Genomic DNA, 15,300 nt, shown 5'->3' on the forward strand with positions numbered 1-15,300 from the left:
TGTCTGACCTCCCACTCTTTTCCAAATGCCTAATACTCCTCTAATGACAAAAGTCCTGACTGCCTTCCAGCTGCCAATCCCTACAAACCCATCGCCTGGCAACTGCAACAGCATAAGTATGTGCTATTAATTAATATGAAATTCTGCATAAATGTGATATTCTATGACAGTATGGAACTGGGGAAAAGTTTTGACGGATTTTTTTGTAGTGAAGTAAATATGACTATGTAGGCTCCAGTCTCACACGTTTGCTAAACTGAATGCACATGAATCAATGGGACTGCTCCTATGCTCAGAGTTAAGCATGTGTGTAAATGTTTGCAGGATCAGGGCCTCAGACCCTGATTCTAAAATTTGCTGTACACAGTCAGCCCCTTGAGCCTACATGGAGGGCCAAGGAGATAAGGCAGAGGAGTTTGAGATCAGGGGTTTTTGTTCGTTTGTTTACCTCATTTGGGTTCAGCCTGGGCACAGAGCTCTGCCTTGCACACACGTTGCAGGGGCCTTAGGCCTGGTCTACACTTTAAAGTTTTACCGACATAGCTATGTTGGTGTGGAGTATGAAAAAAAATCACACACCCTACCCGACATAGCAGGGCTTAGTGTAGACGCACCAGCAAAAAAAGTCTTTAGTCTGGGGAACTGGAATAAGCTATGCCAGCACAAACACGGATTTGCCAGTCTAAGCTGTGTCTCCCCCGGCGTGCGTGGGGGAGGGAGGGTTGCCATTATATCTATACTGCTGTATGGAATATGGGCAAACACTTTCTAGTGGAGTGCAGGCCTTAGGCTATAAACTCTTCAGGTCAGGGACTGTTTCTCACTCGTGTTTGTGCAGCACTCAGCAGAATGGGAACCTGACCTGACTGGGGCCTCTGAGTGTTACTACAATAACAATAAATACCCAAGCACTTTAGGCATCCACAAATCTATCAAAAACAAAGAACTTCCCAACTCAAGGGGATGCCCACAAAGGTGGTAAATTACCCATATGTGATCTCTGTTAAACCCACAAGGTGGCGCTATCTTAAAGGCTTCTGGACTTGCACAAAGGAAATCCAGCAAGTAGGCTTTAACATGTTTATTACAAAAAGAGCAGACCAACCTTCTCTTCATCCTGAAAGCTCTGCATTGCCCCATATGTGACCAATTGCCAAGTTTATCTCTCCATTGGGGTACCACTCACAGAGATGCTCAGTCTAGGGCAGGGGTTGGCAAACAATAGCTCGGGGGCCGCATCTGGCCCGTTAGATGTTTTAATCCATTCCTCAAGTTCCTGCTGGGGAGCAGGGTCTGGCCGGGGCTTGCCCTGCTCCGGCGCACCAGCCGGGGAGCGGGGTCGGGGCTTGTCCCCTGCTCCGCGCGTGCCATGGCTCCTCCCAACTCCCAGAAGCAGCAGCATGTCCCCCCTCCCACTCCTACGCATAGGGGTAGCCAGGGGGTTCCGCATGCTGCCTATGGCTCAAGTGCGGCCCCGCAGCTCCCGTTGGCCAGGAACCATGGCCACTGGGAACTGCAAGGGCAGCGCCTGCAGATGGGGCAATGTGCAGAGCAGCCTGGCCACACCTCCGTGTAGGAGCCAGAGGAAGACATGCCACTGCTTCCAGGAGCTGCTTGAGGTAAGTGCTGCCCAGAGCCTGCACCCCTTCCTCCCTCCCAGACCCCAATCCCCTGCCCCAGTCTTGAGCACTCTCCCACCCTCCAAACCCCTTGGTCCCAGCCCGGAGAACCCTCCTGCACCCCCCAACTCCTCATCCCCAGCCCCCTTGGAGACCTCACCCCCCCACACCTCAACCCCCTGTCCCAGCCCAGAGCCCCCTCCTGCGCCCTGAACACCTCATTTCTGGCCCAACCCCAGAGCCCACACCCCCAGCCAGAGCCCTTCCCCCCCTCCCACACTGAACCCCCAATTTTGTGAACATTCATGGCCCGCCATACAATTTCCATACTCAGATGTGGCCCTTGAGCCAAAAAGTTTGTCCACCCTGGTCTAGGGCCACAGTAAGGGAACAGAGTGTGATTTTTAGGCAGCAGTCCTTAGACGACCCCATGTTTCATTTATTCCACTAAAGCTCCTGATTAGTAGTGCACAAATTCTAGTGCTTGCTAGAAGGCTTTTTCAGACCCATGATTCCACCTTCCATTGAGGATGCTGGCAGAGTTTTTCTTTATAGCATCGTCCTCCGTTTCTCAAGGTAAAAACAGTTATTGTCACAGACCAATCCCACAGCTAGAATAATACTTCCAACCTTCAATGATCCAAAAATAAAGGATCAAGATGAAATCTCCTATTCTTTTTCCTCTGTGGTACATAAGGTGCTTCTCCTAGGCTTCCCCATCAGCCCACTATCTTTAGTTTCAGGATAAGGTAGTACGTGGGATTGGTACCAGAAATAATTTTGTTTTCAAAGACATTATAACCCTTTAGCCAGAACTGTCATTGTCAAGCTTCCTTCTCCACTCTGAACTCTAGGGTACAGATGTGGGAACCCACATGAAAGACCCCCCCCCAAGCTTATTTTTACCAGCTTAGGTTAAAAACTTTCCCAAGGCACAAACTTTGCCTCTGGTCAGGAGGGATTTTATAGCACTGTATACAGAAAGGTGGTTACCCTTCCCTTTATATTTATGACATGCCCCCCAAATCACAGATAGTGTCGGACAACCGGTTCCACACTGGCTGTGATTTCTTCCTGGAGCTCTAGGAGAAAACAGAGTTAATAAGACATATACACCTTTAGATATACTACTGACTATATAAAAACTAACAATATTTCCCACATTTCAAGGACGATTTTAACCTGCTGATTCTGGGAAACTTTCACGGGAGAGTGCATCAGCCACTTTGTTAGAAGCTCCTGAGATGTGTTATATTTCAAAATCAAAATCTTGGAGAGCTAAACTCCATCAAAGAAGTTTTTTGTTATTGTCCTTGACGGTGTGAAGCCACTTCAGCGCAGCATGGTCAGTTTGCAGGTGGAAACGCCATCCCCAAACTATGGGTGTAGCTTTTCCAGCGCGTACACAATGGCGTAGCATTCCTTTTCGCTGATTGACCAGTGGCTTTCCCTCTCAGACAGTTTTTTGCTGAGAAACACAACAGGATGGAATTCTTGATCTGGTCCTTCCAGCATTAAAGCTGCTCCCACACCACGCTCGGACACATGTGTGGTTACTAGGAACAGTTTGTCAAAGTCTGGGGCTCTGAGCACAGGGTCAGACATGAGTGTCACTTTAAGCTGGTTACAGGCCTTCAGTCCAGTGCACTGCATTTGGCTGTTTCTTTTTGATTCAGTCTGTCAGTGGGGTGGCGATTTGGCTGTATTGCGGTACAAATCACCTGTAATATTCAGCCAAGCCTAAGAAGGATTGGACCTGTTTCTTTGACTTTGGGACAGGCCACTTTTGGACAGCAGCCACTTTGGCCTGTACGGGATTGATAGTTCCTTGATCCACCTGGTGTCCAAGGTAAGTCACTCTGTTTAGGTCTATTTGACACTTCTTAGCCTTAACAGTTAGTCTTGCCTCTTTTATGTGCTCGAAGACTTTTTGTAGATGTTCCAGGTGTTCTGCCCAAAAATATGACCACATCGTCAAGATAGGCGACTGCATATTCTCCCAATCCTTCTAGGAGACCATCTACAAGTTTTTGGAAGGTGGCGAGTGCATTCCACAGCCCAAAAGGGAGCACATTAAATTCATACAGCCCAACATGTGTGATGAAGGCTGACCTTTCCTTGGTGGAGTCATCTAGTGGTACCTGCCAGTACCCCTTGGTGAAGTCCAAAGTAGAGATGAACTGGGTCTGTCCTAGTTTCTCCAATAGTTCATCTGTGCGTGGCATTGGATAGTTGTCTGGGCGAGTTACAGCATTTAGCTTATGGTAGTCCACGCAAAAACGTATCTCCTCATCTGGTTTGGGAACTAAAACCACTGGAGATGCCCATGCACTGCCAGAGGGGCAGATTACACCCATCTGTAGCATATCCTGGACCTCCCGTTCTATAGCAGTTTTAGCTTGAGGAGACATCCGATAAGGTTGGACTTTAATTGGGTGAGCATTACCTGTGTCAATGGAGTGGTATGCCCGTTCAGTCAGTCCTGGGGTGGTTGAGAACGTTGGCGCGTAGCTAGTGCACAGCTCCTTGATCTGTTGTCGCTGCACATGCTCAAGGGTCATGGAGAGGTTCACCTCTTCCACGCCACCAGCACTTTTCCCTTCGTAGTAGACACCTTCAGGCCACTCAGCATCATCTCCTCCCTGGGCTGTAAACTGACAAACCTTTAATTCTCTGGAATAAAAGGGCTTTAGAGAATTAATATGGTACACCTTAGGCTTTCGGTTGGAGGTGGGGAATGCTATGAAATAATTAACAGCTCCCAGGTGCTCTTGGACCGTAAATGGCCCTTCCCACAACGCTTCTATTTTATGGGTCTAGAGCGCCTTTAAGACCATGACCTGGTTCCCTATCTTGAAGGAACGCTCTCTGGCATGTTTATCATACCAGGCTTTTTGCTCTTCCTAAGCCTCTTTTAGGTTTTCTCTAGCAAGGGCGAAAGAGGTTCGGAGGGTGTTTTGTAGGTTGATTACAAAGTCCAGAATATTAGTTCCTGGAGAAGGTGTAAACCCATTCCATTGCTACTTCACCAACTATAATGGCCCCTTAACCACACGGCCATATACAAGTTCAAATGGTGAAAACCCTAAATTGGGATCGGGTTCAGCTCTGTAGGCAAAGCACAACTGCTGCAACACTAGGTCCCAATCATTGGACTGCTCATTTACGAATTTACGTATCATGGCCCACAAGGTTCCATTAAACTTCTCCACCAGGCCATTTGTTTGAGGATGGTAAGGGGTGGCAACCAAGTGATTTACCCCATGAGCTTCCCAAAGGCTTTCCATAGTTCCTGCCAGGAAATTAGTTCCTGCATCTGTAAGGATGTCGGAGGGCCAACCTACCCTGGCAAAAATGTCTGTTACTGCCTGGCACGCACTTTTAGCCCTGGTGTTGCTCAGAGCTACTGCTTCCAGCCATTGGGTGGCAAAATCCATGAAAGTCAGTATGTACTGCTTTCCTCTGGGGGTCTTCTTTGGAAAAGGACCCAGAATATCCACAGCTACTCACTGAAATGGAACCTCAATGATGGAGAGTGGCTGGAGAGGGGCTTTGACCTGGTCTTGAGGTTTTCCCACTCTTTGGCACACCTCACAAGACCAGACATAGGTAGAAACATCCTTGCCCGTTCCCTCCCAGTGGAACGACTTTCCCAAATGGTCTTTGGTTCTGTTCACCCCAGCATGGCCACTAGGATGATCATGGGCTAAGCTCAAGAGTTTTACCCGGTACTTAGTTGGAACTACCAACTGTCTCTGAGGATGCCAGTCTTCCTAGTGTCCACCAGAAAGAGTTTCCTTGTATAAAAGTCCTCTTTCTACAACAAACCTGGATCGATTAGAAGAACTGAGAGGCGGTGGGTTGCTCCATGCCACCATCCAAGCTCTCTGGAGGCTTTCATCTGCTTCCTGTTCAGTCTGGAACTGTTCCCTTGATGCTTGAGACATCAGTTCCTCATTGGATTCTGGACCTGGGCTTAGTCCCTCTTGAAGCGATGTAGGTGATGGGGCTGTTTCCATTGACTGTAAACCGCTCTCCGCTGCTGCACTATGTTGGGGTCCAGGCTCCAGCTGAGTCTCTTGGGTAGTGTTATCTGCTGCTGCCCTCTGGTGGGGGGTTGCAAGCACTGGATTCAGTGCTGGCAATGGTTCTGGTGTTGGTTGTTCTGCCAGTTCCACTTCTGGGACTGGCTCTGTCTGGGTCTCTGGGACTGGATCCACTACTGCTGTTGCAGACGTTGGCATGGGGTCTGGTTCCATCACCTCTGACTGGGCCCTGGTAGAAGTCTCCAGAACAGAGCTAGGTGTGACAGCTTGCTTAGCCTTGCATTCCCACCCTCTTCACATGACTGACCAAGTTTTCCCCCAGCAGCATGAGTATGGGATAATTATCATAGACTGCAAAAGTCCACGTTCCTGACCAGTCCTTGTACTGGACAGGCAACTTGGCTGTAAGTAAGTCAAAAGAGTTTGACTTGAAGGGTTGAATCGTCACTTGGACCTCTGGGTCGATGAATTTGGGGTCCACCAAGGATTGGTGGATAGCCGATACTTGTGCTCCGGTATCCCTCCACGCTGTAACCTTCTTCCCACCCACACTCACAGTTTCCCTCTGCTTTGAGGGTATCTGGGCCTGAGGACCTCTGGTGTGATTCCGGTGCAATGAACTGTAATCTGTTGGGGTTTTGGGGCAGTTGGCCTTTACATGTCCCAGCTTCTTACATTTAAAACATCACCCAGCTGACTGGTCACTGGGGCGAGGTGGGTTGCTGGAGAATTGTGTGGTGCAATGATAAGGTGTCTGGAGTGTTCCTTGGGCTGTAGTTGGGGCCTTGGGCTGCCCCCAGTAGTAGGTGTGGTCTGAGGGTGTCCCTTCTGGTATCTGCTCAAACTGCAACTAGGGTTGTTCCTCCCTCCACCCATTTTGTTCCGGTTTGCCCCACCTCTCTGGCGGTATGGGACTGCTCGTATTGATCAGCATAAGAAGCAAGATTTTCTGCTGAGTCCATTTTCTTATCCCATAAACACCTGTTTTATATCATCCTTGGACATATTCAGGAATTGCTCCTGTATCATCAAATCCCGCATTCCTCCAAAGCTTGTTACATCCCGTCTTTTGAGCCATTTATCAAACAGATCCTTCATCTGGTTTACATAATCCACATTACTTAGTCCAGGCCCTTTCTTAAGGGTTCAAAATTTTACTCTGTAAGTTTCAGGGGTAACTTGAAATTGTTTTAAAACCAAATCCTTGAATTTATCATAGTCAGAAGCCTCATCAATAGGCATCTTGTTGAATATGTCCAGAGTTCTTCCAGTGAATTTTGCGACCAATGTGGTCATCTTGTGAGTGTCAGGAATTTTATGGAGTGTGCACAGTCTCTCAAAGGTGAGAAGATATTCAGCAATATCACTGGATTCATCATACTGTGGACATAGTCGCTCCCATTTGTGGATTGTTGGGGAAGGATTGTTAGGGTTATTCGGTATATTCTGCTGAGCCCTTGCCTTCTCTTTCTCCAGTGCATGCTTCCTCTCTTTTTCCCTCTCCTTCATTTTTCTTTTGCCTCCACAGCTTTCTTGTGGGCAGCCTCTTGGGCATCAATCTCCATCTGTCTGAGTTCTACCCATCTTTCACGTTCCTTCTGTCTTTCCTCAGCTTCTAATCTGGCTAATTCCAGTTTCTGTTGGACATTGCTTTCTGTCATCCTAGCCTCTCTGTATTTAACCTAGCTATACCTGAGAGTTAGAAAGAAAAAAAAATGTGCTTGTGAATTCCCAGTTCGCTGAGCTGTAACCTGATACCTTTGCCTCTGATAGCTGTTCTCAGCCTACAGAAAAATCCTTTTGTTAAAAAATGATCCCACCGCTCTGCCACCATGTCAGGGTTCCTTCCCCACTCTGAACTCTAGGGTACAGATGTGGGGACCTGCATGAAAGACCCCCTAAGCTTATTTTTACCAGCTTAGGTTAAAAACTTTCCCAAGGCACAAACTTCACCTCTGGTCAGGAGAGATTTTATAGCACTGTATACAGAAAGACATTACCCTTCCCTCCATATTTATGACAGTCATAAAAGACTATATACTGGCTATATACTGTCTGCAGGACACTACGTTGTCAATCCTTTTATATAATATCACTACACTATATGCACCCCTCTTATATCCAACTTTAGCAGGAAAAGGCAATTCACTCTCCAAACTGATATAGCCACAAGTTGTATCCTAATGCAAATAAAACTACCATGTTCTTTTACGGGCTTTAATTTGCAAGATGAGAAGTCCTGTTTAAAGTTAGTTTGTATATTAGAGTCATCCAGAATTTTAAAAACAAAAAATGAGTGTGGGATCTCATTTGCTTACATGGCAGTTCTTGAAGAGCTAAATATTTGTACTCTATTTCTTAAACCAGAAAACGATCCACGCAATTTATTATACCTTTAATTTCTATAACAGTGTAGTTCATCATACTTACTGATCCCTTTGGGCCCAGCAATCCCATATCACCCTAAACAAAAAATAAGACAAATTATGTCATAACAGGATATTCATATTCAATTACAAATGCAATGTATTTGATATGTTTTACTCAATATTTTAAAAATGATTGTTCTATTAAGAGCTAAGGAACTCATTGAAGTACACAAAATGGCACCTATAAATCAATCAAAAAACTGGAAGTAATTTGTTTTAATATATTTGTGAAAAAATCAGATTTCAGTTTTTCCATTAGAATTGCAATTTCAAAAAGACATTTTTGTACTATATTATCAAATATGTTTCTTTATTTATAAAATATATTTCAAAATGAACAGGGAAAGCTCCCAATGCTGAGTAATGGTCTATAACGAGTGAGCAAACTTTTTGGCCTGAGGGCCACATCTGGGAATAGAAATTGTATGGCAGGCCATGAATGCTCACAAAATTGGGGTTGGGGTGAGGGCTCTGGTTGGGAATGCAGGCTCTAGGGTGGGGCCAGAAATGAGGAGTTCAGGGTGCAGGAGGGGCTCCAGCCTGGGACGGGGGAGTGGGGGAAGTGTGGGGGAGTGAGGGCTCTGGCTGGGGGTGCGGGCTCTGGGATGGGGCTGGGGATGAGGGGTTTGGAGTGAAGGAGGGTGCTCTGGGCTGGGATTGAGGGGTTTGGAGGGTGGAAGGGGGATCAGGGCTGGGGCAGGGGGTTGGGGCACAGGGAGAGGCTATGGGGTGCCAGCTCCAGGCAGCGTTTTCCCTAAGTGGCTCCCGAAAGTACCGGCACATCACCTCTCCAGCTCCTATGCAGAGGCGCGGCCCGGTGGTTCTGCACACTGCCCCATCCGTAGGCACTGCTCCTGCAGCTCCCATTGGCTGTAGTTTCCGGCCAATGGGAGCTGCAGGGGTGGCGGTTGGGGCAGGGGCAGCGTGCAGAGCGGAGGACCCTGGCTGCCCCTACACGTAGGAGCTGGAGGGGGGCCATGCCACTGCTTCCAGGAGCCACGTGGCACGGCCCCTGACCCTGCTCCCCAGCTGGAGCACTGGAGCACCAGAGCAGGGCAAGCACCAGACCCCCGCTCCCCAGCGGGAGCTCAAGGGCCAGATTAAAAGAGTTCGTCCACCCCTGGTCTATAATTATTAGAGTTGGGCAGAAAACCCACTGAAATTTTTTTTAATCAGAATTTGCTGATATGCTGAAATCAGAATGTTCTGCAGGACCACATCAGTTTCAACAAAATTCCCCCAGAAGTCAGGCAGGTTTCAAACCCTGCCTGTTTTCTTGCCATCTTGCCTGCTCAGCTTGCTTGTGGCAGCCTGACTAGCTGATGGGGAGCCAAAAGCCAGGAAGCCCTGGGGGGACCCGTGTCACCAAGCTCCCAGCCTCAGCAGCCCAGGCTCCCCAGCTCTTGGGCAGGTTGCCTGTGTGCTGCCTGTATGTCTACACTGGACCTGGAGGTATGATTTCCAGGTTGGGTACACATATCTGTGCTAGCTTGAATTGAGCTAGCATGCTAAAAATCGCACTGTGACTGCGGCTGAACAGGCAGGGAGATAAGCTAGGCGCCCTGAGTAGTGGACAGTGGTGGGCAACCTGCGGCCTGTCAGGGTAATCCGCTGGCAGGCCGCGAGACAGGGTTTACATTGACTGTCCACAGACAAGGCTGCCCGCAGCTCCCAGTGGCTGCGGTTCGCCATTCCCGGCCAATGGGAGCTGCGGGAAGTGGCAGCCAGCGTGTCCCTGTGGCCTGCATTGCTTCCCGCAGCTTCCCATTGGCCAGGAACGGTGAACTGCAGCCACTGGGAGCTGCGGATGATCAGTGTAAACACTGTCTCGCGGCCTGCCAGTGGATTACCCTGACACGCTGCGTGCAGCCCGCAGGCTGGAGGTTGCCCACCACTGACCTAGGGTTTCAGATAGGGACGATGAGTCCATTCTGCCACATGTGGAGCTGTGGCTATATTGCTATTTTTAGTACTCTAACTTCATCAAAACTAGCATAGGTATGTCTACCCAAGCTGGAAATTACACCTCCAGCTCCAGCTTGGGTAGACTCCAGCTCCAGAGTAAATATATCCTAAGAGTCAGAGCTTCCAGGCCTTCCAGCATCCCCAGCAGCCTGCCAGGAGGAATGTCCCATAACCAGGGCTCTCAGTAATGCTGGGCAGAGAAAGGTAATTTCATTTCATGAGGAATTTTGAAATGTATGGTTTCTGTTCCAAATCATAACAGAACCAAATTTTGAAATCTCAAAATCCTCTGTGAAACAAAATTATTGTCCTACACCGAGCTCAAATTACTATCATAATGATGTATAGATGCATTTTATCGCTATACCAATGGAGATATTTCCCTGAAGCAGGGCCGGATTAACGCAGGAGCTTTAGTGGCTGCACCCCAGGGCCGCAGGCTAAAGGGGGCCTCAGCACAGCAGGGCTCAGGCATGCTGTGGCCCCACACCACTCCAGGAAGCGTCTGGCTGCTGGCACGTTTCTGCGGCCCCTGGTGGCGGGGGCACAGGCAGCTCCGTGCACTGCCCCTGCCCCCAGCACCATCCCCACACCTCCCATTGGCCAGTTCCCGGCCAATGGGAACTGCGAGGTCGGGGCTTGCAGGCGTAGGCACTGCACGGAGACACGCTGTTCCCCTCTCCTCATCCATTCTACTTTTTGCAGTGATAAAATTATATGATAACACTGAGATTTGGTTTCCAATGGGAAAAAAATCATGTTAGAAAATTTTCTTCAACAGATAAAACAAAAAAGTCAATATCATTCACATAAAAAACACCTTAAAACAGATTAAATGAAAATAATGTCTTACCAGGTCACCCCTTTCTCCTGGTTCTCCTTCTCCTCCAGCAGGACCCTGTATCAAAACAAGACACATACTGTCAGAGTCTTACACTCCTTAAAATTTAGATGATTCTAGAGTACAGTGATTGCTATCATGATTAGTATTAGAAGACTTACTTGTTCACCTTTAGGCCCTGGCTCACCAACCAATCCCTAAATGTAAAATAAAAAACAAACTATTTTAGAACCTAGAAATCACTGAATGTAAAGAGGGATTTTATATTTCACTCTGGTCAGAACTAAGAAGCTGTTATCTTGAACCAGCATTTCTGGAATATTTGGATCTGAAAGCAGCTTTTTCTTCCTTCCTCCATTTTAAAATTTATTTTATTAAAAGTATTCCTAGAGATATTTGGTTCTCAATTCCTGTTGTATTATTGCAACAACACTGTAGAACAACCAGTTCAGGAGCTTTTTTGGTGTACCTATAAATCAGATTCACTAAGAGGCAAAGACCAGATCTGAGTCCTCCATTCTTCTTTTTTTTTCTACAAGGAAGGATAGTGATAAGGACAGAGAGAGGTGGGAAGGCACTAGTAAATCTTTGTATCCAATTAGATCAAATGTCATGTAGGGCTTATTCTGAAATTGTCCAAACTCCTTTGTCCATCTCTAGACACACTTGTTCAGAATGTTTATACCTGAGGAATAGAAAGTTCAAGCATTTGGCCATAGGAACATAAGAATGGCCCTATTGGGTCAGATCAAAGATCCATCTAGCCCAGTATCCTGTCTTCCAACAGTGGCCAGTGCCAAGTGCCCCAGAGGGAATGAACAGAACAGGTAATCACCAAGTGATCCATCCCCTGTCGCTCATTCCCAGCTTCTGGCAAACAGAGGCTAGGGACACTATTCCTATCTGTCTTGGCTAATAGCCAAACCGAGCATTTCATTCCAGTTCAGATTCTAAGCAGGAGGGTAGTGACCAAACGTGACTGTGATGTAACGGCTGTTCATTAAGGTCTCTATAAAGTCATTGGAAATACTCCTATGAGTTTCAATGGATCAGGCCGTATATTGATTATCTCTGTCCAATTCACAGTGGAAAGGTATTCATAAGACCAGTCCTATCATCACAAAGGACTTTAATTGCCACACAAAGACGGGCCACAGAAAAGCCATATTTCAGAGTAACAGCCGTGTTAGTCTGTATTCGCAAAAAGAAAAGGAGTACTTGTGGCACCTTAGAGACTAACCAATTTATTTGAGCATGCTGAGATAGCTGAGATAAGCTGAGATAATAGCTGAGATAAGCTATTACCAGCAGGACAGTGGGGTGGGAGGAGGTATTGTTTCATATTCTCTGTGTATATATAAAGTCTGCTGCAGTTTCCACGGTATGCATCCGATGAAGTGAGCTGTAGCTCACGAAAGCTTATGCTCAAATAAATTGGTTAGTCTCTAAGGTGCCACAAGTACTCCTTTTCTTTTTGAGAAAAGCCATAGGTAACCAGACCAAAAGATGGTGAATCAGAAATAGTGTGAGACATGAGAGCTGGCATTGCTTTTCCCTCCACTTCCCCACATAAATATGAAAGATCCACCAAAGTGCTACCACGCAGTTATAGGAGTACATGTAGGAGTGGCCTATATTTGTATACATGTAAATAGAACAGGTCTGAGTGGATGGTGACGAAGAATATTTGGCATAATTCCTGGGTTTGGAAGGATTGTTAAAATGAATTGTCATGCATTGCAAATGGCTTCTTCTGCTTGCTGTGTACATCAGCTCTTAATGCACCATTGGGTTTTTGATTCAAGTAAGGCTGGATACATTGCATGCAAAGCACATCCAGTCCCTAGGAAATCAGGAAGGGAGGAGGGGGAAACTGATGACTTTGCATCAGTCTGGAGTGACCCCATTGTCTAAGCCTGAGACTAGCTCCAGAGGTAGCCATTTCCAAATCTTCTGGACCAGCAGGGTAGGAAGGCTCAGTGGAACGCAGGGCCTCTATGGGACGAAAAAGGAAATAAACTTAAAAATATGGTTTTATGTATAGGGCTCTCTCTCAAAATAGGAAAAGTCAAAAGAAACAATGAGCTGAATTAATTTCTAGCATAACTCTATTTATTTTAAGAGAGTTACACTGGGAATGAATTTGGCCCTATGCTTAAAAAAAAAGCAAATGTAGAAATATTCTCAGAAATCACTTATATAAATAGAACGCACCTGGATGTACTCTCAGAAACTATGAGAGACAGTTTGATCTACTAAAAAGAGGAATTTGCAGATTCCTGTCTGGCAACTTTGACAGCTGGCTAGAAGTGTGTGTACCTGAAGTCAACATTCTGAAAAACCACACAGAAATATACTAACTTGATAGTAATACAAAGAAGACAAATGTTCAAGGTGGCCCTTAAAAACTTGCCAATTTACCTAGATAAGTAATTTTAAAAAATGTCACTAAGCCTTCTGTGGGTAAGCACAGGAGTAAGGGGCATAAACTATAACCACAACCCCTGCCTAGCCTCTCTACATCACCAATCTGTGCTCTCCATATCCTTCCCCGAGCAACTGGAGGAAAAGCGTATCTTTTGTATAAGAATCCATTGTTATTCAGTGACATTCATCCTGCAAGGTAGGAAATCTCCAGCAAGTGAGTAGGAATTCCGAGGCTTCTCAGGGGCCCAATTTTTCCGTGCAAAATACTGTTTGAGATACTTGTATCTTGTGAATGTGCATAGATAGCCTCAGAGTTGCGGCAGTCACTATATTTCTATAGTATATACAGAGTACATAGAAACATTGCAGATATTGAAGTAGGGTAACATTTTCAGTGACTTCCCATTTTCAAGAGTGCCTAAATCAATGATTTTAAAAGAGACTTAGACACTTTTGAAAATTTTATCTGTAACCTTATTTATTTATAGGGTGGGGTTTTTTTTGGTAGATTCTTATGAGCCTTAATTAGCCATCAGACACTTAGAGCACTCCCCAACTTCTAAGCAGCTTTAATGGATCTTGGTGTGCAACAAGAAACTCTGAGAAATGAATAATCACAACAATGAATGAGTGATGTTAAAATAATTGTATTCCTTCCTGCTATCATGTTGCGATTCTTTACGGTGCATTCGAGCGCATTTCTTACCCTGTCACCTTTGGCGCCAGGCAGGCCCGAAGGACCTGGCAGTCCCGGTAGTCCTAGGTCCCCATCAGGACCCTGTGAAAACAAACCAAGGATGGAAACTTCCCAGTATTGTTTCTGGAGAGAACCAATGGATAACTATAACCAAGGGCCAGATTCTGGGCCCCTCATACACATTGAGTAGGATTTTATTCCTAGAGTAGTCCCAGCTCATACAGTAGGGGTGTGAGTGAAGATGGTAGAATCTTGCCCATCTAAACAGTACTTTTGAGGATCTTATTATTGATGAACACAAATAGCAACATTTACTGGACTTTCCCCTCCAGCCCTAGTGCTAAATAGTTTAGTTCTTAACAAAAAATTTCTTTGATTTATCCCCCATGGCTTGTACATTCCTCCTTAACAGCAGGCTCTTTCAGCTCAGACCTCTCCAACTGTGCTTCTAACTAGTTCTGTGTAAATATTGTTTGAGCGGCAGTAAAAGAGGGCATTCATGATCTGTCCCATTCATTAGTTCTAGGTAGCTGCTACCAGAAAGCTGGTCTTTCACTACTCCTGCTTCTTGAAAATACATAGTGCGCACACAGTCTTACAGCTTTGGTTTCACACGAAACAAAAAATCTTTACGCTTTTTGTATCTTGCCATCTCTTACAACCACAATACACTCTCAGCACATTTTCATATGCTTTAAAATTTGAACATTGTGATTTTACTACAGACATAAAGTACTGAAAAGTTTTTCAGTCATCCTTTTCATCATACTCCTTTGACTCCCTGTGTAGGTGAGTGAGGATTCCTTCTGATGCCATACATTCCTGGAAAATAAATATAAGCTGATGGGAATTGAAATATGCTGCTTACCAGTTTCCCTGGTGGACCTGGAGGCCCAGCAGGACCTGGCTCACCTCTGCTACCCTTTTAAGAAACAGAAGGGCATTGTTACAACCTTGAATATTTATTTTCTAATTAACTGTAAATAAATGACCATTTTCCCCCTCAATCTTGATTCAATTACTGTTTTATCAGTGAGCTTTAATTTAAGGGTCATGTATATTAATGCAAACAAATGCAAGCGTCATAAAACTAAAAAAGTTCTTAAAAGTAGTTTAAAAATCACTAAACATCTGTCATGGTATACGCTCTGTTAATTAACATTTGCTCATAATTTCCCAATACAGACAAATAAACTTTATTTTACAATTACAATTTTTACAACTATTTAATAATATTTAGGGACAGTCTGTCAACCCCTAACTCACACCAGTCAGC

The 15,300-nt window shown here is 45.8% G+C and overlaps 1 protein-coding gene across 1 annotated transcript in view; it reads right to left on the minus strand.

The window, feature by feature from the left end:
• Window positions 1–15,300, minus strand: part of COL9A1 (collagen type IX alpha 1 chain) — a 102,727-nt gene that overhangs the window by 16,997 nt on the left and 70,430 nt on the right. The window contains exons 29-33 of the mRNA XM_073336363.2: window positions 14,893–14,946; window positions 14,034–14,105; window positions 11,062–11,097; window positions 10,913–10,957; window positions 8,096–8,128 (exon numbers count right to left, since the gene is read on the minus strand). Of these exons, the coding sequence (XP_073192464.1) occupies window positions 8,096–8,128; window positions 10,913–10,957; window positions 11,062–11,097; window positions 14,034–14,105; window positions 14,893–14,946 (240 nt within the window). The remainder of the gene's footprint in view (window positions 1–8,095; window positions 8,129–10,912; window positions 10,958–11,061; window positions 11,098–14,033; window positions 14,106–14,892; window positions 14,947–15,300) is intronic.

This window comes from Lepidochelys kempii, chromosome 3, assembly GCF_965140285.1.
Source record: "Lepidochelys kempii isolate rLepKem1 chromosome 3, rLepKem1.hap1, whole genome shotgun sequence".
NCBI lineage: Eukaryota > Metazoa > Chordata > Testudines > Cheloniidae > Lepidochelys > Lepidochelys kempii.